The 19,767-nt window shown below is 52.2% G+C and overlaps 1 protein-coding gene across 1 annotated transcript in view; it reads right to left on the bottom strand.

The window, feature by feature from the left end:
• Positions 1–58: 58 nt before the first annotated feature.
• LOC128115777 (long-chain-fatty-acid--CoA ligase ACSBG2-like) overlaps positions 59–19,767 on the bottom strand; it is a 37,443-nt gene continuing 17,734 nt past the window's right edge. Inside the window, exons 6-14 of the mRNA XM_052746824.1 lie at positions 17,256–17,405; positions 14,076–14,252; positions 6,587–6,768; positions 6,265–6,498; positions 4,563–4,780; positions 3,573–3,712; positions 3,197–3,443; positions 2,495–2,602; positions 59–344 (exon numbers count right to left, since the gene is read on the bottom strand). Of these exons, the coding sequence (XP_052602784.1) occupies positions 2,529–2,602; positions 3,197–3,443; positions 3,573–3,712; positions 4,563–4,780; positions 6,265–6,498; positions 6,587–6,768; positions 14,076–14,252; positions 17,256–17,405 (1,422 nt within the window). The 3' untranslated portion in view covers positions 59–344; positions 2,495–2,528. The remainder of the gene's footprint in view (positions 345–2,494; positions 2,603–3,196; positions 3,444–3,572; positions 3,713–4,562; positions 4,781–6,264; positions 6,499–6,586; positions 6,769–14,075; positions 14,253–17,255; positions 17,406–19,767) is intronic.

Below are 19,767 nucleotides of genomic sequence, written 5' to 3'. Positions count from 1 at the left end.
CAACACACCAAATGGGGTGGTGTTTGCACTTGGAAAGAATGAGGCCTCAGGGCAGTGATGTGCCTGACTACAGTTTATTTGAGGGGTTTCCATGGTGCTCTCAGGAAGGTGTTTTGGGGTCCGGGTCTTCACACCTCCGAAGCGTTTTCGTTCTAATACAAGTTCCCAGGGGAGGAAGAACCGCTGCAGCCACATGGCCACTCCTTTCCGCCGGAAGGTCTTGGGGTGTCTCTATCATGGACCTCCTGCTTTGGAAGCTGAGGCAGGACCAAGAGTAGCAGGGGTCTGGCTTCTTCCACACAGCAGGGGGCCTCTCTGGGAGGATGAGGTCTACCTGTGGGGGGCTGGAGAGTCGGAACCTGCATTAGTCTGTGGGGTCCCGGGTGGGACATGCCGAGTTCCACGCAGTAAGTGCCTTGGCGGGAATGGGCATCCACCGGTGACCATGAGAGTTATAGGGACAGCATGCTAGCAGAACAGCACATGAACCACGTCTCCAGTTAAAATCTAGTGTGGGGCTGGGGAGACGGACGGCTCAGCATGCTTGCTGCACTGGCGACAGGACCTGAGTTCGAACCCCCAGAACCCAGGTAAAAAGCTGTAGGCCAGCAACCTAGTTCAGGTTCAGTCTCAAGGGAATACAGTCTCAGAGAAAGAGCAGGCCCCTGATGTCCTCCTCGGGCCGCCGCATCTCTCTCTCACACACACTTTTACCAATACTGACATTGGTTATACTTTTAAACTTTCAGGCTGGATCTTTCGAAGTGAAGGGGTTCGTGCCTGCACGTGAATGGGGCAGGCCACCTGGGTCCGCTGCTGCTGTCCTACGCAGCTCTGATTCTCTGGGGCGCGCACATGGCCTGCACAGCAGCCCTCAGCTCTCCCTGAACTTCCTGGGAAGCTGGTGCTGTTGAGAGGGCTGGAGCTGCGCCCTGTGCGCCTGGAAGTCCTCTGCGCTGGCTAAGAAGTGAACCCAAAGGCTGAGAGCCGTGGGCCCCCGCGCAGCCCCGAGCACCAGGCAGCCCCGAGTACCGCGCAGCCCCGAGCACCAGGCAGCCCCGAGTACCGCGCAGCCCCGAGCACCGCGCAGCCCCGAGCACCGCGCAGCCCCCGAGCCCCGCGCAGCCCCCGAGCCCCGCGCAGTCCCCGAGCCCCGCGCAGTCCCCGAGCCCCGCGCAGCCCCGAGCCCCGCGCAGTCCCCGGGCACCGCGCAGCCCCCGAGCCCCGCGCAGCCCCCGAGCCCCGCGCAGCCCCCGAGCCCCGCGCAGCCCCCGGGCACCGCGCAGCCCCCGAGCCCCGCGCAGCCCCCGAGCCCCGCGCAGTCCCCGGGCACCGCGCAGTCCCCGGGCACCGCGCAGCCCTGAGCACCAGGCAGCCCCGAGCACCAGGCAGCCCCCGAGCGCCGCAGGCCCCGAGCACCGCGCAGTCCCCGGGCCCCACGCAGCCCTGAGCACCAGGCAGCCCCCGAGCACCAGGCAGCCCCCGAGCACTGCGCAGCCAGGAGCATCGCGCAGCCCCGAGCGCCGCAGGCCCCGAGCACCGCAGGCCCCGAGCACCGCGCCTCACGTTGACCTCATTTGGAAATTGGGGCTGTCACAGCACTAAAATAAACACCATGGGGTGAGCCCTAATCCAACCTATGAGTCCTTGAGAAGAGATGAAAGGGCTGGGGAGAGGAGATGGCTCACTGGGTGAAGCTTTGGCTCAGCAAACGCGAGGGCCTGGGTTCAAATCCCCAGCACCTGTGTAAGGAAAGGAGGGGAGTGGAGGGGGAGAAGCTAGCTGCCTGTGGTGCACACTTGTAGCCCAGCACCATGGCTCTCTGGCCAGCCTAGCCTACTCGGCAAATTACAGGCCAGCAGAGACCCTATCTCAAAATACACTCACAGACGCAGCCCTGCTTGAGCGTGGGGCTGCAGCTGGGCTGGCGGCCAGCTGTGGTGTCCCTTCCTGCGAGGCCACACAGGTGGGCTGGCTGGAGACGCCAGTTTCGTGACTGAGAGTGACTATGGGTGCCGTGCATGTGCTCAGGCCCCCCTCGCCCGCCCAGGTGCTCCCTGGGGACACATCCTGGGGACAGAGGAGAGTGTGGCTAGCAGGTGTGGTGAGCCAGAAATTTAGAGCTCAGACCTTCTCATGGAAAGTGGGGGCCCCCACAGGTGTGAGGACCGGAGTTCAGATCTTCAGAACCCACGTGAGGCCAGACCCAGCAGGCCCAGCACCGCTCCCGGGTGGGCGAGGGGGGGGGCATGGGAGTGGAGCCAGGAGAACCTGGGAGGTGGTAGGCCGTCGGGGCTGGGGGGCGACACGCAGCGGGGTGGGGGGAATGCCAGTGAGGCTGACACCCGAGATGGTCCTCTTTCCGCTGCACACGCGTACACAGTGTACCGAGATCAAATGGACGAGTAAGTGGGGATCCGTGAGAAACGCTGGTCCTGGCCCGGAAGACACCCGAAACCGCCCAGCCCAGCCAAGGCAGGCCCTCAGGTCTCACCATGAGGATGTCGAGGAAGCTCCTGCCACAGCAGTCACAAGTACATGGTATCGATTTGGTTTTTGTATTTCTGGGTTATGATACGTCTCCGGAGTTTTGATGTCGGCCCTGTGGAGAAAGGAGAGTGTAGACAGGTTGTGAAGGGAAAAGTTCCACACTTACCGTGGGCAGCCAGGGACAGGGTCCCGGGGCTGCTCCTGCTGTCACTGAGAAGGGATGAGGGGATGTCCACAGGGACTGGTGGTAGTGGGGGTTCTGCCTATAATAAAGTTCTTTTTTTCAAGATTTATTTTATTTTTAACTATGTGTCTATATGTGGGGTATGTGTGTGTGCATGGTATGTGTGCGGTGAGTGAGTGCATCGTGCAAAGAGGCCAGAAGAGGGTATCTGATCCCTTGCAGCTGGAGTTACAGATGGCTGTGAGCTGCCCAACTTGGTTGGGATCTGAAGTCCAGTCCTTGGCAGGGAGAGGGGAGGGGGCTCTAACCACTGAGCAACCTCTCTAGGGCACGGTGAGAAGTTCTCATGTTAGCTCCAGAGCATGAATGTGTCCGTCCTAGGGAAGAGGCAGTACACGGAGGCCAGCCGGGAGCTGGATGCAGTTGGTAAAGGCAACAGTCCTAGCTGGTCCCACAGACCTAACCCACAGAGAAGAGTACGGCCCAGAGCCGCCCTCTGAAGGTCCAGGCCAGGCTACTCACCTAGCTCTCCACCTTGGATGGAAAAATCTTTCTCCAAAATGATCCACTTCCGAATTCTCTGAGCATCAGAGATCGCTTCCTGATTCACGATGTCTATGCCACACTGGATGGCTGTGTAGACCAGCGGGTCTCGTAGCTTCACTATATCCGAGACGGTGGTTGCCATGCTGCCCAGCGCCCGGCAGAAGTTGATGGCCTCCAGGCTCAGCTTGTCCAGGGGCTCTCCGTTCCTCCGGTCTGTCTCACACTGCCCCAGGACAACCTGTCACCGTGCATGCTCCCCAGTCATCCCGACCCCAACCCAGACCCAGAGGCAGAGCCTGTGGCCCGGCCACCTGCAGCGCCCCGACTCTGGGGCTGGGCAGCCCTGGCTTACCTTCAGCGTCAGCAGCATGCTCAGGAACGTGGCCTTGTCGCCCACCAGCACGGCATTGCTGATGATGGGGATCTTCTCCTTCACCAGGGTCTCGATGGGGATGGGGGGCACATTTTCACCACCAGCAGTGATCAGGATTTCTGGAACGAGAGCCCAGCTTGGTACAGAGCCCCACCATACCTGAGACCAGGGTAGAGGTTTCTACGGATTCTTTTCAGGCACCCCAAGTCTGCACCCATGGCCTGCTTCCCTCCCAGCATCTATGTTCTCAGGACCCCACATGGACAGAACCTGTCCTGTTCGCTTTTGTCAACTTGTCAAGCCAGGGTCTCCTGGGAAGATAGACCTTAACCAGAAAACTTCTCCAGCAGATTGGCCTGTGGGGCATTTTCTCAATTAGTGATCGATAGGGAGGGCCCAGTCCACTGTGGGTGGTGCCATCCCTGGGCTGCTGGTCCTGGGTTCTATAAGAAAGCAGGCTGAGCAAGCCATGGGGAGCAAGCCAGTAAGCAGCACCCTCCATGGCCTCTGCACCAGCTCCTGCCTCCAGGTTCCTGCCCTGACTCCCTGGGTGATGGAGTGTAGCCTGAGCTGTAAGCTGAATAAACCCTTCCCTCCCCAAGTTGCTTATGGTCATAGTGGTCACTATTGTGATGGAGCACACTGGAGCTTTTTGTGGAATTGTTTTGACCTTCACCGTGCAGCCCAGGATAGCCCCAGACTCCCGGTCTCCTGCCCCAGCCTCCACCCAGTGCTGTGTTGACAGGGCGGGCCCCACACTATCTTTGAAGCTTCCCTCACACGTCGGGGCCTCTCCACTGCTCGGTAAAGCCAACAGAGCAGCTCCAGTCTTACTCCAGGGGCACAGGTCGCAGGTCTAGAGCAACCTGCCCCCAGTATGACTGGGAGGGACCCCGATGACCCGGGAATGCTGCTTTTCCCTGTGTCCCTAGCACACCTCGTGCTCTTTGCCCCAAATGTGCCTGGTACCTTTGATTCGGCCAGTGATGTAAAGGAAGTCCTGGCTGTCCATGCGGCCCATGTCCCCAGAGTGCAGCCAGCCTTCATCATCAAGCATTTCCAGCGTGGCATCCTCCCTGTCCAGGTAGCCCATGAAGACGTGCCGGCCCCATATGCATACCTCACCCACGCCATCTTTGTTCTGCTGGTACAACATGTTCTTGCAGCCATTTATGACCTTGCCACAGCTGCCAGGGATGTGATGAGGGGGGTGCATCAGAGACAGGGTGGTGCCGCCCCGGGTCCTCCCACACCAGCAGCCCAGAGTCCTGATGTTCCTCGGCTGTCCCAGTGGCAATCGTTCTGACCCAGTGCTCAGGTTCTCCACATTCTGTGTGCCTGGAAGCCCCACAGGACTGGAAGTTGTTTCCATATCCACCCTGAAGACCTCAGGGTGAACCACCTCCCCTACGAGAACACCGGGGACAGCAGCCACGTGACAGCCAGGACGGTGGCATAAAATGTCACAAGCCGGAATCTCCTTGGAGAGGGAGTGTGTGGGGAGCTGCTTTCAACCTCATGAGATGACGCACAGAAGGGAAACTGAGGCAGCACTTTGTGTCCATTGGCTTGTAGAAACGCACTGTAAGCAGCCATATGGCTGCCATCCTAGCTCTGGGAGGTGGACACAGGAGGTTCATCCTCAGTCCAGCCATCAGTGTGACTACTGTCCTGCTAAAATGATGGGACATGGGTGAAGGCCACACACAGCTGAGGTGGACCCAAGGACACCATCAACTTCCAGCCACTCCTTCTCCTCCATTTCCTCTTCATCTCGTCTGCCGTCTTTGTTTTTAGCGTTATTGTTATTTGGGCCCCTCAGTGGCATTCTGCACGCTGGCAAACCTCAAGCAGAAGCGGAAAGCCTGACATGCAGTGTGGTGGCGGGAACAGCGTCAAGAGACTGAGCCAGAGGTGAGCCTCACGGTAGGGGCTCCCCGCAGTGCGCCTGTGCTAGGATTACTGTGGCTCAGCCCTGCAACCTGGTGAGCTGAGCTGTGCAGAAGCCACAGAGGAGCTGTAGAGATGCCTGACATGGAGGACAATGGGGTTCTGAGGTCACGTGACACATAAGTGACACTGGGGGAGAACCGTGTGTCAGGCAGCAATCTCTTCCTCTGGACTGGAACATGGCCTCCTAGAAGGAGGCTTCTTAAAACTCAGGAAGTAAGGAAACTCACAAGTCTTGAGAAGTTCCTGAAACTTACAAGGCCTCAGGGCCCAGCCCCAGATTCCACCAACCGTAACATTCCCAGGGAGATGCTTGGAGCTGTCTGTGAAATGTGCAGGGGTTTTGGATGTGTCCCAGGCTGCGGTGGATTTGTAGGTGATGTGCTGCCTTTGAGTCTACATGTGCTCCTGTCAGTGACCCCTGACCCGTAGTCTAGAAATCACCCCAATAAGTGTGTTAAGCTGCACTTGGGAGGAAGTGCTTCTTTGGTATTTTTAGCGCTTTATCAGGTCTTCCGAGAAAAGTCACACAACATGATAGATGGTTCTAGAACACGTGCCCATCCCAGAAGGCTGTGTGATAAGCCAGAGGACTGAGGCTGGGGGGCTGGAGAGGCTCTCAGGATACCCAGGCCCAGGATGTGTCTTGGCCAGTGGTCACCACCCCCTTCACGCCCTCACCCCACGACACTGGGGACCTGGGGCTGCGGCAGCCTGGTACCTCAGAACTCTGTAGAGGGTCCTGCTGGAGACCGAGTGGGGTCCACAGCTCTCAGTCATCCCATAGATCTCTCCAATAGGGATGTCCAGACTGAGGAAGAACTCCGAGACATCCTGGGAGAGGGGCGCGGCCCCACTGTAGAAGGAGTGGCAGTGGTCCAGGCCCAGGGAGGTCCTGACCTTCGCGAACACGAGGGCCTTGGCCATGCGGTAGTTCATGGGGATGTCTCGCTTCCTAAGAAGGGCATCATCAAGGAGACCCAGCTGCAGGTGGCAGAGCCTCCTCCATGTCCCCCACACCCACCACAGGAGACGCTGCCTACCCCAGCATCCTCTTGGTGTTGGTCTTCAGGCCGAGTATCTTCGCCCAGGTAAATGCCTTCTTCCTCAGGCTGGAGGACCTCGATACATTTTCCTTGATGTTCTCCTGCATCTTCTCCCAGACACAAGGCACCCCCAGGAAGACAGTAGGCTTCACCTCCTGAAGAGTGTACACCAGGGTGCCCTGCCCGGACAGAGCACCTTCAGGAGCTGTACATGTCCCTCTCCCTTCCCCCAGAGCAGCCTTTGGACCAAGCATGGGAACAACTCCCTGGCTTCACAGCAGCCAGTCAGACTCAGATTCATTCACCCCCACACATGCATGTTTGCACGTGTGCACATGTGTCCAAGCACATGAGTATGCAAGTGTGTGCATGTGTGAGCACATGTGTGCATGTGTGTGAATAGGTGTGCATGTGTATATGTGTGTTTGTGTATATGCACGTGTGTGCATGTGTGTCCAAGAACATACAAACCAGTCCACAGACAACATTTTACATTTATGATTATCTGCTTTCAGCACCTGTCTATGAGTAGTTCCCTGCAGCTGGGAAAGGATATTCATGTACAAAAGCAAACAGTCATGCGTGTCTTACAATCGTACTTCTTCTCACCCAACATGAAAATCAACTCTAAATGAAGCTAAAAGCAGACAGCATATAGAGGAAAACGGGAAACCTTTGTCATAGCGGAGCGTAGGGAAATCCATAACCCGAACCTCATCAAAGCCAAACTTCCTTCATGCTTCAGAAGCCCGTGAAGGAAAAACAAAGAGCCAGAGAACTGGGAGAAACATTTGCAGATTATGGCACCTGGTAAGGATTCATTACCTGAACATGTAATGAACGCTTAAACATCAACGTGATTAGACATACAAAGAAAACATTAAATGCAAAAGATTTGAACAGAGATTAAATCCAAGGAGTCCTCCATCTCCCTTCAGAAAAGAGCAACGACATCAGCCCTCCCAACAACATCAACCAACATGGTAAACCATACACGGCGGGGGCGGGGGGGACTGTGATCAAGATGTATTGTACGAGAAGAACAAAGAAAAAGAAAAAAGGGCACAAACATTTGCAAAAAGAAAGAATGAGATCCAGGCAGGCAGTGAACCCATGTGAAGATGTTCGGTGTCACTAATAATGAAAGAAATGTCGGTGAGGATGGTGACCGTCCACTTCACACCCTGAGACCTGAGTGGGTGTGACACTTGAAAAAATGGAAACGTGACTTGCATTGGAAGGTGATGGAGCAGCGGGGAACCTGGTCAACTATCCCACACTTGATAAAGATGTCTGAGAAGGGGAAACTTTTGAGACCCTTGGGTCAGTGGAAACACATGATACAAAGATCTGGGCACCAGGCTCTGTGTTGAGCACTTACCCTGCATCCCATCCCATTCTACAAACAAAACGCCAGCCACCGCACACCGGAGGGCAGGGGAGGAAGGCCAGTGTCCAGCACCTGAGGCCTGGCTGCCAAGCAATCCCCAGAGACCTGCTATGCTCCACCGCACCAGGGCTATGGCATGCAGGTGGCCACACCAGCTTTTAACGTGAGTGTTGGGGATTTGAACTCAGGTCCTAATGGTTGTGCAGCAAGTAGCTGTCTTTGCAGTGTCAGCATCAGCTCTACTGCCTGTGGTATGCCATGCCCCTGGGGCCCACGGGAGGGAACACGTCCCACAGGAGACGTCACGTTGAAAACCTCAGCGCCCTGGTTATCTGGATCACTCCTGGCCATGTGTGACTTCTTTTTCCTTCACTTTCTTTACGGCACTCCTGTGGAGGTCAGAGGACACCTGGAAGGACTCTGTTCTTTCTTCCATCGTGTAGGGACTGGGGATCAAACTCAGGTCCTCAGGCTCCGTGTCTGAGGGTCTACACACGTCACTGTTCCCGTGACCCCGACCCTTCCTCCTCCCCTCTTTCACCAGCACTCACTGTAAATTTAAACTTTAATACAAATTAAAAAGTAACAAGAAATTAAGGATCTTGAGAAATCAGATTTCCTGGGTGATCAGGTGGCTCAGTGTCCTGACTAGGGTCCATACGGGAGGAGGACAGGAACTTCAGCAGGGGACTGAGGCCCACATGGATGCTGTGTGATTGCACATGTATGTATGGCATCTGTGTGTTTACATGTTCATATGTTTGTATTTATATTTGCCACTGTACGTAAATGTACACTGTGTTTATCTGTATGTGTGCGTGTCTGTGTTTATCATTTGTATGCATTTTTGGTTAGTTAGTGTTTTGGCAACTTGACACAAACTAGAGTCATTTGGGAAGAAGATTCTCAATTTAGAAAATGCCCCCACCAGATTGGCCTGTGGGGCATTTCCTTAATTAGTGATTGATGGGGAGGCCCAGCCCACTGTGGGTGGTGCCATCCCTGGGCTGCTGGTCCTGGGTTCTATAAGGAAGCAGGCTGAGCAAGCCATGGGGAGCAAGCCAGTAAGCAGCACCCTCCATGGCCTCTGCATCAGCTCCTGCCTCCAGGTTCCTGCCCTGTGTGAAACCTTCTCCTTCCCAAGTTCTTTTGATCGAGGTTATTGTTGGGGGTTTTTGCTCTTTTGAGGGGCCCACCACCCTGCTCCCAGATAAATCACTCACGGAGGCCTATTCTTAATTATCAATGCCTGGCCTTAGCTTGCCAGCTTTCCTTAATTTATCCCGTCTACCTTTTGCCTCTGGGTTTTTCCCATATTCTTACTTCTGTAAATCTTACTCTTACTCTGTGGCCGGCTGTGTGTGTAGCTGGGTGGCTGGTGCCTGGAGTCCTCCTCCTCCTCTGGCTCCTAGCTCTTCCATCTCTTTTTTTCTCCTCCCAGATTTCTCCTTCTTGTATTCTCTCTGCCCTCCAGCCCCACCTGTCCTTTCTCCTGCCTCCCTATTGGCCATTCAGTTCTTTATTAGACCACCAGGTGTTTTAGACAGGCAGAGTAGTAACACAGCTTCACAGAGTTAAGCAAATGCAACATAATCAAAAGTAACATAGCTTAAAAAAATATTCTACTACATTTCCCTCCTTTTTGTCTAAATAAAAGTTTTAACTTTAACATACTAAAACTACATACAACAAAACAATTATCAAATAGCAATTACATTTACAATATTCTGTCCATTTGTAGTTAGCATATTCAAAGAAAATAATGCATTATCTATCCTATCTTAGTAAATTCAAAGTTTTACAACTAACTTACTTTCTATCATAATTAAGAAAAGCTGCAATATAACTATCTAATCTTCAACTCCATCAAAGACATGTAATATTATCTAACAACAGAGACATTTGGCTGCCTGGGCAGTCACCTAAAGTTCCTCTGCAATGCTGGGGCATCTATCTTCAGCTTACAGGTTCAGAGTATCTGGCATACTTTTCAGTGAAGCAGGAATTTTGGAGAACTGTTCTGCCTTGTTTTGGCAAAGTTCAACAATCTTTTTCCTATGTGTCCTGCATGTCCAGTCTACATAGCACATTGTCAGCAGTCAAAGGCAAGAGCAGTTTCTTTGCCCAGTGGCTATCCTTGCCACAATGAAAAACTCCATAAGGAGTTTCTTCAATGTCCATCATCCTCTCTGAAGTAAATTAGTGCTCCCAGGAGCAGATGTGTCTCATTGACATGAAAAACTTTATATTAACAAAACATTTTAAATGCCATATTCTGCAGGTCTTTGAAAGATTTGAAGACCATCTATCTATCTAGACTATGTCTAGATAGATTATTATCTAGAAAGCATACCTAACATATCTACAAATTTGATTATTATAAATGACTAATCACTAACCTATGTTTCCTGATTATCCTATATAGTTTATAATGACAGCTTTCAAAAACTAGAGCTTCACATTACATTTTTAAATGAACTGCATAGGTACAATACCTCAAACAAGAATAGAAATATATATACAATATGTTGTAACAAAAATAACCTTAAATTTTTATCAATATACAAAAATCCTTTAGCCGGGCGGTGGTGGCGCACGCCTTTAATCCCAGCACTCGGGAGGCAGAGCCAGGCGGATCTCTGTGAGTTCGAGGCCAGCCTGGGCTACCAAGTGAGTTCCAGGAAAGGCGCAAAGCTACACAGAGAAACCCTGTCTCGAAAAACCAAAAAAAAAAAAAAAAATCCTTTAAACAAGAGTAGAAACATACAGTGTAACAAAACTAACTTTAATTTTGTATTATATACTATATTCCCCTAAATGAAAACAAACATCCATAACCCACCAAATAAACAATCCCCCCAACTCTTGGGAATGTGGGTGTAGTTTTCTCCATACTGCTTCCTGCTGTCTGTGGACAAAGTATCTTTAGGATCCCAGAGAGAAAACTGTGAGATAATGGCCAAGTCCTGGGAAGACCAGCAGTAAGCTTTGCTGATAGATATCACCTGTCAAGTTTCAGGAGGTCTTGCCTGATCAAACCTGATCTGTATTAACCCTGAAGGAATCCACAGCCTCTCATCTCCTGTGTGAACAAATCTCCAAAGCATTTTTGATTTCCATTTGATAAATATATTTTTTGACTTTTTAAAAGTTAAGTCATTCCTAAAGTGTATAGGCTGACTTATTTCAACAATCCCTCTTTCAATTCCAGGTCTCCTTGCAGCTGTCCTTTGCTTTTCAACAATCAAAAAAAAAATCAAAATCAACACAATACCATACAGGATCCAGACTCCCTGTGTATTTCCCATCTTATGTGGTTTTGTTTCTTTTATTCTCTCTTTAAAGACTTTATTTTATAAACTATTCATTTTTTCTATGACTATACCCTTTTTATTTTCTTAAGCCTACACACATTGTTAAACACATTGTAACCTGCTTAGAAGTTTTTCTATCTCGACCCCTTTTATTGCATATCTTCAGCCTTTTTTGACATACAAGCAAACCTTAGACTGCTAACCTACACCTGGATTCTCTGAGTGTGGCTCTCAGCTGGCTCTAGAATGCCAATGCTTGCACTGCGGCAGGTGTTTTTACTTAGTTTTTTGCTCCTACTTAACATACCAGCTGCTCAAGGGCTCAGTAACCAGCAGAAGCTGTCCAGCAGAAGCTCTTAAAGGAGCTATATGTATATTTTTTCAGCTTTCTCAGGCCCTACATGGAAATATGAGCCTCAGGTTGGATGCCAAAATGTTGGTTTTTTTACTCTTTTGGGGAGCCCACCACCCAGCTCCCAAATAAATCACACGCCAAGGCTTAGTCTTAATTATCAATGGCCGGCCTTAGCTTGGTTTCTAGCCAGCTTTTCTTAACTTACATTATCCCGTCTACCTTTTGCCTCTGGGCTTTCCCCACTCTCTTACTTCTATAAATCTTACTCTTACTCTGTGGCTGGCTGTGTGTGTAGCTGGGTGGCTGGTGCCTGGAGTCCTCCTCCTCCTCTGGCTCCTAGCTCTTCCATCTCTTTTTTTCTCCTCCCAGATTTCTCCTTCTTGTATTCTCTCTGCCCTCCAGCCCCACCTGTCCTTTCTCCTGCCTCCCTATTGGCCGTTCAGTTCTTTATTAGACCACCAGGTGTTTCAGACAGGCACAGTAGTAACACAGCTTCACAGAGTTAAACAAATGCAACATAAACAAAAGTAACACACCTTAAAATAATATTCTACTACACAAGGTGTTTTATCACAACAATGGAAATCTTAACTGAGACAGTGTGTGTGTGTGTGTGTGTGTGTGTGTGTGTGTGTGTGTGTGTGTGTGTCTGAGTGTGTGAACTGTGTTCATGTGTGTTTTTCTGCGTTCACATGCACATGTATATTCATTGATGTTTGTTTATATGTGTTGGGGTGAGACTGGCACATAATGAGCAAGAGGAAGAATAAAGACAGAGGAAGAGGGGGGTGGAGACAGCTCACTGGTTAGAGCACTTGATGCTCCTGCAGAGCACACAGGTTTGGTTCCCAGCACCCACACGGAGCCTCTGAACTGCTTGGGACTTCAGCTCCAGGGGAACCAGTGCCCTCTTGGCCACTAGGGACACCAAGTATGCATGGGGTACATACATACATGCCATAAACACTCATAAACACACAGACAATGATATGTTTTGAAGATGGAGGAAGAGGCCACAAGCCCAGGAATACAGGCAGCATTTTCTAGAAACTGGAAAAGGCAGGAAAATGGGTCTCCCCAAATGCTCCATGACAACCCAATCCTGGTGACAGCTGAGCTGAGCTTGCCCACAAGCACATACATGTGCTGAGCTTGTGGCCAGTGTCCACCTTGCAGGAGGACACAAAAGTTCCATGTCTTTGTAGTCATGTGGGGCAGCTGTGGCCCGACTCCCGGGCAGAGCTCCCTGGGGGTCTGTCGGGGTTGCTCAACCTTCTTTTCCTGGCTTGGTCCTCTCCCCTGCCCCTTGCTGGTCTCACTTCCTTCCCATTTTTATCCGACTGCAGTAAGTTAAAACCCATCTCAGGCTTTGCTCCAGTTACCCCGACCAGGGACAAAGAAAGCGATAGCAGCCCCGCTCACAGCGGAACACTGACGGGAAGAAAAGTCGACGGCACAAATGCCGCCTGGCAGAAAAACAAAGGCTCCTGATAACGCCGAGAAACACTAAGTTGCAGCAGACAGGGCTGGGCCTTGTGGTCAGCCCCCTATTGCAGGAACCGAATCCTCTAACACATAGGGAAACAACAGATAATGAATCAAGAAATAGTAACATTATATACACCACAAACACTGGAATTGAATATGAAAGAAATCACCTGAATATCTGAACTAAGTCTCGCTTAAGGGGTAAACTGCAGCACAGGAGAGGCAGTTTCTAACCTGTAGACTTATTTTATTTTATGTGTATGAGTTGTTTCCCCTGTGCGCGCGTGCCATGTGAACGCCTGGTCCCACAGAGGCATTGAATCCTCTGCAACTGGAGTTACAGAACATTGTGAGCCGCCATGTGGGTGCTGGTAATTGAACCCAGGTCCTCTGAGGAGCAGCCGGTGCTTCTCAGGCCAGACTTGAGCGTAGGGGTTGGGAATTCACACGAGCATGTGTGTGCGTGCACAGCCCCTGCCCCCAACACACGTGCATAAGCATACATGAGTACACACGGGTTTTTTAAGGGAGGAACTCACAAGACGGCTCAGTGGGTAAAAGCACTGGCCACCAAGCCAGATGACCTGAGTTTGTCTTCCACAGGGTGAAAGAGAGAACATACCCTAAAATTTCCTCTGACCATCATGTGCACACCACGGTGCACACCCCAATGAACAAATACATGCAAGAAATACTGAAACGCAGACTTTCATCGCCACTGCGGCCTCTCCCTGAGCTTGTTTAGGGTACAGCCTACACAACCGCACCCACATCAGGATAGACTAGGAGAATTTACCCAGCCGTTTTCAATGCTGCGGAATGGAACAGAGAATGAAGTTGGAGAAAACAATTCTTAGACTTCTGGCCTGTCCGGTGGACAGAAGCTGTCTGCTCCCCAAAGGCCACCCGATGCTTGGTGGGGCCCTCACCCAGCCTTACCCTGAGTGCATCTGGTTGAGCGAAGAAAGTGAGTGCCCCGATCTTCAAGGGCATCCAGATGTCCATCATCTGGGCTGCAATGTGGCTGAGGGGCAGGTAGCTGACGATTATCTCCTGGCTCCCTGAGGCATAGCTCAGATCCAGCTCGCGCTTCATGGCCCCTGCAGTCCATGTGATCTAGAAAACAGGGTAATTCAGAGCTCTGATGCCTTACCCGAGGACCACTGTGCACACGTGTGTGCATGTGCACACATGAGGAGGCCTGAGACAGATCAGTTTTCTTCCTCAACTGCTCCCATCTTACTGTTTTGAAATTTTATTTACTGGGGCTGGAGAGATGGCTCAGTGGCTTGCTGCTCCTGCAGAGCTCCCTGTACCTACATGGTGGCTCAGACACCTGTAGCTCCAGCTCCAGGGGATCACCTCTTCTGGCCTCTGGGGGTACCCACAGACACCTGCTCGCTGTCTGTCTGTCTCTTTCTCACACACACAGACACACACACACACACACACACACACACACACACACACACGTTTTCTTAAGATATATATTTCCCTGTGAGTGCATGTGCACCGTTGGGACAGGCTCTCTTCTCGAACTAGATACTTGTGGTCTGCGGCCAGGACAGCCTGGCAACCCTGTGTCTCTGTCCCACTCACAGCTGGAGTGACAGGGTCATGCAACGCCTGGACAGCCAAGCGGGTGCTGGGCTCCAAACTCCACCCCTAACCACTGCACCGTCTCTCCAGCCCCCTCTGCCTTGTTTCTCAATACAGGGTTCCTCGCTGGACCTGGGGCTCAATGATTTGAGTAGGCTGCCTGGCCAGGGACCCCCAGGACCTTCCTGTCTCTAATCCGCCATCACTGGGAATCCATACTATTCACCAGCATGCCTGGATTTTTATGTGGGCGCTGTGGCTTGAACTCAGGACCTCATGCTCGTGTGGAGAGCATTGCACTAAACCCCAGAACATGGCCAGCTTTTCACGTTTGTAACACACTACTGTCATCATGCTAGTGGACACAGCAGGGTCCCTAGGACTTGGTGGTTGGCCAGCCTAACCACAGGTGAGCAGAGGGTTCAGCGAAAGGCCCTGTCCCCAAAAGAAGGGGGGAGAGTGACTGAGGAAGACATGCCCCAGACGTGTACCAACAGAATTCCAAGTGTGTAGAAGCATCCAGCAGGCAGGAGGAACGAGGCTGGGGGATACTGTATTGTGATGGTTCATCTAGAATGTCAACCTGCAGGCGTTGGGAACACAGCTCGGTTGCTAAAGCTCTTTTCACACAGGAGTGAAGACTGGAGCTCAGATCTCCAGAACCCAGTGAGTGGAGTCCTAGTCAGCGTCACTACTGCTGTGACGGAGCACTGTGACCAAAGCAATGTGGGGAGGAAAGGGTTTATTCAGCTTACACTTCCAGGTGACAGTCCACCATCAAAGGAAGTCAGGATGGGAACTCACCCAGGGCAGGAACCTGGAGGCAGGAGCTGATGCAGAGGCCATGGAGGGTGCTGCTTACTGGCTTGCTCCCCATGGCTTGCTCAGCCTGCTTTCTTACAGAACCCAGGACCAGCAGCCAGGGATGGCCCCACCCACCGTGCGCTGGGCCCTCCTCACTGATCATTGTTATGAAATATTATTTTAACTGGGCAAAGATGTGTTACATTTATTCATGCTGAAGAATATGACTTGAACTATGTAAAGGTGTGTTACTTTTGTTTATGCTGCATTTGTTTAATGATTTAAGGATGTGTGTTTAATTATGTGAAGATATGTTGTATCTGTTTAGCCTTGCCTGCCTAAGGCACCTGATTGTTCTAATAAAGAGCTGAATGGCCAATAGCTAGGCAGGGAAAGGCTAGGCAGGGCTGGCGGGCAGAGAGAATGAATAGGGGGAGAAATCTAGGCTGGAGAAAAAGGAAGAACAGGGGAGGAGGAGGGAAGGAGGGAGATGGCTGGGGCCGGGAGCCAGGGAGCCCAAGTCAGCAGACACAGAGCAAGAAGGGGTAAAGGCCTGAGGCAAGAGGTAGATGATGGGAAACAGGTTAATTTCAGTTAAAAGAGCTAGCCAGAAAAGAGCTAGGATAAGGCCGAGCATTCAAACCTAATAAGAAGTCTCTGTATTGTGATTTGGGAGCTGGTTGGTGGCCCAAAAGAGAAAGCGGGGTCCAGATGTCTAATTAAGAAAATGCCCACAGGCTTGCCTGCAGCCCAGTCTTACGGAGGCATTTTTCTGAAGGGAGGCTCCCTCCTCTCAGATTCTCCAGCTTGTGTCAAGTTAACACAAACTGTCCAGTGCAGTGCGTGTGCCGTGACCTGCAACCCCAGTCACCTGGAAGGTGGAGACAAAGGACTCCCAGAACAAGCCGAACCTGTGATCCTGGGCCTGAATGGGAGGCCTGACTCCATGTACGGGTGGAGAGGAGTCAAGAAGGGCACAAGGACGAGCGGTGGCCTCCGCACACACCCCCCACACACGTGTTCTCACACTCATGTCACCCCAGCACTCGGGGTGGAGGCAGAAGGTGCAGGAGTTCAGGGGCATCCTTGGCTACACAGCAAGTTTGAGGCCAGCCTGGACTACGTGACACCCTGTCTCAAAAACTAAGAACAAAATAAAATGAACCAATCAGGCCGGTGAAACGTCTTGGTGGGTAAAGTGCTTGCCCCGCAGGAAGACTGAGTTCCAATTCCCAGAGCCCATGTGGTGGTGCTCACCAACAATCCCAGGCTCAGAGAGGGGTGGGGGGCAGGAAGGTCCAGGGCCATCCAGCCTTCCCTGATCACTGAAAGACCCTGTCTCAAAGAATCCAAGATAGATGCCCCTGAGGGACCACAGCTGAGGTCAGGCTCTGGCCGACACATACACACACACACACACACACACACACACACACACACACACACACACACACTCATAGAGACATGCACATGAGTTTTTTAAAAAACACCCACCAGATAAAAACCAGGAAACCAACTCTCATTTCACAAACAGGAAATAGGAACGGTACCATCAGTTTTCTTGCCCAAGATAGCCCAGCCTGGCTTTGGACCTAGGTCTACTTCCAAGTCCCCAGCTCCACCAACTGTCCAGTTAGTTCCCCATGGGGGAAGGGCCACACCAACCTCACACGCTCCTCCATGTCACTCTGTTTTGCCCAAGGCAGAGGTGCTTACATTGTCATGGCTCAGCATCACCCCTTTGGGGTGCCCCGTGGTGCCCGAGGTGTAGATGAGGACTGCGCACTGGTTGGCCTTCTGGCTCAAGATGATACGATCCAGCTGCATGGTGGGGATGGCGTTACCCAACTCCATGAAGTCATGCCACTGTGGATGGGAAGGTGGGTGGAGGGTGGGGACTTGGCTGGCTCCTGCTCAGACCCTATCCCACTGGCTTACCCCAAGGCATGTGGCCAGATGGTAGAGAGGAAGGGCCGAGGGCTATGGGAGCACTCAGAAAAGCCCAGGACTTTCACACCCCAGCCACCTCCCCGGGGCCTGTCAGCTCAGACAGACCTCAGCTATGGCACAGGAATGCTAGCCCCTCTCTGGCTGGCTGTGCTGTGGCCTTGGACAATCTCCTGTCGTCTCCTGCCCAGCCCTCTGGTGCACATGCTATCCTGAAGGACAGCATGGGCTGTAAGGAACAACAGACTGACCCTCAAATAGTTTAAATAACAGATTGTTAGAATTACATTTATTTACTTATTTCGGGGTGCATGTATGAGGGGACACATGCCCCAGTGCACCTGTAGAAGTCAGTTCCTTCCTTCCACCATGTGAGTTCCTGGGTTCAAGTCCCTTTACCTGCCGAGCCCTCTCGCTGGCCCCACCTCCAGGAGTCAATGACCCCTGAAGGGAGCTCCCATTCCAGGCTTTCCTGAGCTCACGTTGTTAAGGCTTCCCCACTCCAGAAGTCATCCCTGATGGGATGAAGCCAGAGTATCCCATCAATCCAGGACTGGCTCTACAGAGCTCACAAAGGGGAGTGCAGACAGAACAGCCGGGAATGCAGGGTCTGAGGGGTGGGGACTAGAGCTAGGAGATTGGTGACATAAAGCCTAGAGGACAGAGCCCTGGCTGCAGCCCTGCCTGAAGTCAGCTTTCTGAGCTGCAGTTAAAGGGGCTGGCAAATGACCTTCCTTGCTCAAGACATTTGGGGTTGGCCTTGTTTTGTTTTGTTTTGTTTCGAGACAGGGTTTCTCTGTGTAACAGCTCTGGCTGTCCTGGAACTCACTCCGTAGACCAGGCTGGCCTCTAATTTAGAGACTAAAGGCAATGGCACCCTTGAGGTTCAGATGATCTTTCCAGGGCAGCTAAGCAGATTGAGGCCCTAAAATGTGTATTCTTAAACTGACTCTTAAAACTGTAGGCTTGAACCCCTGTCATGGTGGCAAGCCTTTAAATCCCAGTACACAGGAGGCTGAGGCAGTAGGATGTGAAGTTTTAGGCCAGCCTGGGCTGTGAGTTCAGGACTAGCCTGGGCTACATATCCAGATCTAGCTCCACTCCAAGCTTATAGGGTCTCCCATCCACTGCAGAGTAGATAGGTACCTTGCTAATAACAGAATCATCCCCTGTAAGTGTCCCGGTTAGTGAGCCGGTGGGAGTATGGCATAATCTATGTATTGACTTGTTTCTACGGGAGAACGCTGCTGCCACCTAGTGGCTGAATGCCAGAGGCAAGGCTCAGCATCACACTGCTCCAGGACTAACCCTGCCAAGGGTCCTCTGCCCCAAGTTCAAGAGTGCCAAGTCTGAAGAGTGTGGTCAGGGATACTTCTAATTAAGGAGGCTTGCTTTTGCTTTTTCTTCCTTCTCAAAACTCTTCATTAAAGGTTGAACCCAGGATCTCTCATCACACACCAGGCAAAAAGACGCCAGATATCTACGTCCCCAGCCCCCACTGGGGATTCTAGGCAGAGACTCCACCCTGACCACGCCTCCAGGTCCTCACTAGGTGATTCTAGGCGGGCTCCACCCTGACCACGCCCCCAGCCCCTCACTGGGGGATTCTAGGCGGGGCTCCACCCTGACCACGCCCCCAGCCCCTCACTGGGGGATTCTAGGCGGGGCTCCACCCTGACCACGCCCCCAGCCCCTCACTGGGGATTCTAGGCGGGGCTCCACCCTGACCACGCCCCCAGCCCCTCACTGGGGGATTCTAGGCGGGGCTCCACCCTGACCACGCCCCCAGCCCCTCACTGGGGATTCTAGGCGGGGCTCCACCCTGACCACGCCCCCAGCCCCTCACTGGGGGGTTCTAGGCGGGGCTCCGCCCTGACCACGCCCCCAGCCCCTCACTGGGGATTCTAGGCGGCTGTTCTACTTCTGAGCCAAGTAAGTCCTCAGGCCTATTTATTTTAGTAGAGGGTCTTAGTTGTTGCTCCAGCTGGCCTTAAACTCCCAATTCTCCCGTCTGAAGCTTCCTAGTAGTGAAGACGGCAGTCCTGTGTCCCCAGCCTTGCTTCAAAGATAAATTTTAAGGTGATCCAAGACTTAAGACACTGTTGCTGTAGTGACAGGAGCTGTCTAGTGACCTGCGATTGCGGGCTGGCGCCTGAAAGATCCAGCAGCTAGAGGAAACTGTGGTGGTATTGTGTTCCCCAAAATATTGTGCACCCTAATAAACTTATCTGGGGTCAGAGACAGAACAGCCACTAGAAATAGAGGCCAGAAAATGGTGGCA

The sequence above is a fragment of the Peromyscus californicus genome, unplaced genomic scaffold (genome assembly GCF_007827085.1).
Source record: "Peromyscus californicus insignis strain IS unplaced genomic scaffold, ASM782708v3 Scaffold_1__1_contigs__length_55948999, whole genome shotgun sequence".
NCBI lineage: Eukaryota > Metazoa > Chordata > Mammalia > Rodentia > Cricetidae > Peromyscus > Peromyscus californicus.
The sequence above is the reverse complement of the archived record's forward strand: the minus strand, read 5'-3'. Positions and strand labels throughout refer to the sequence as shown.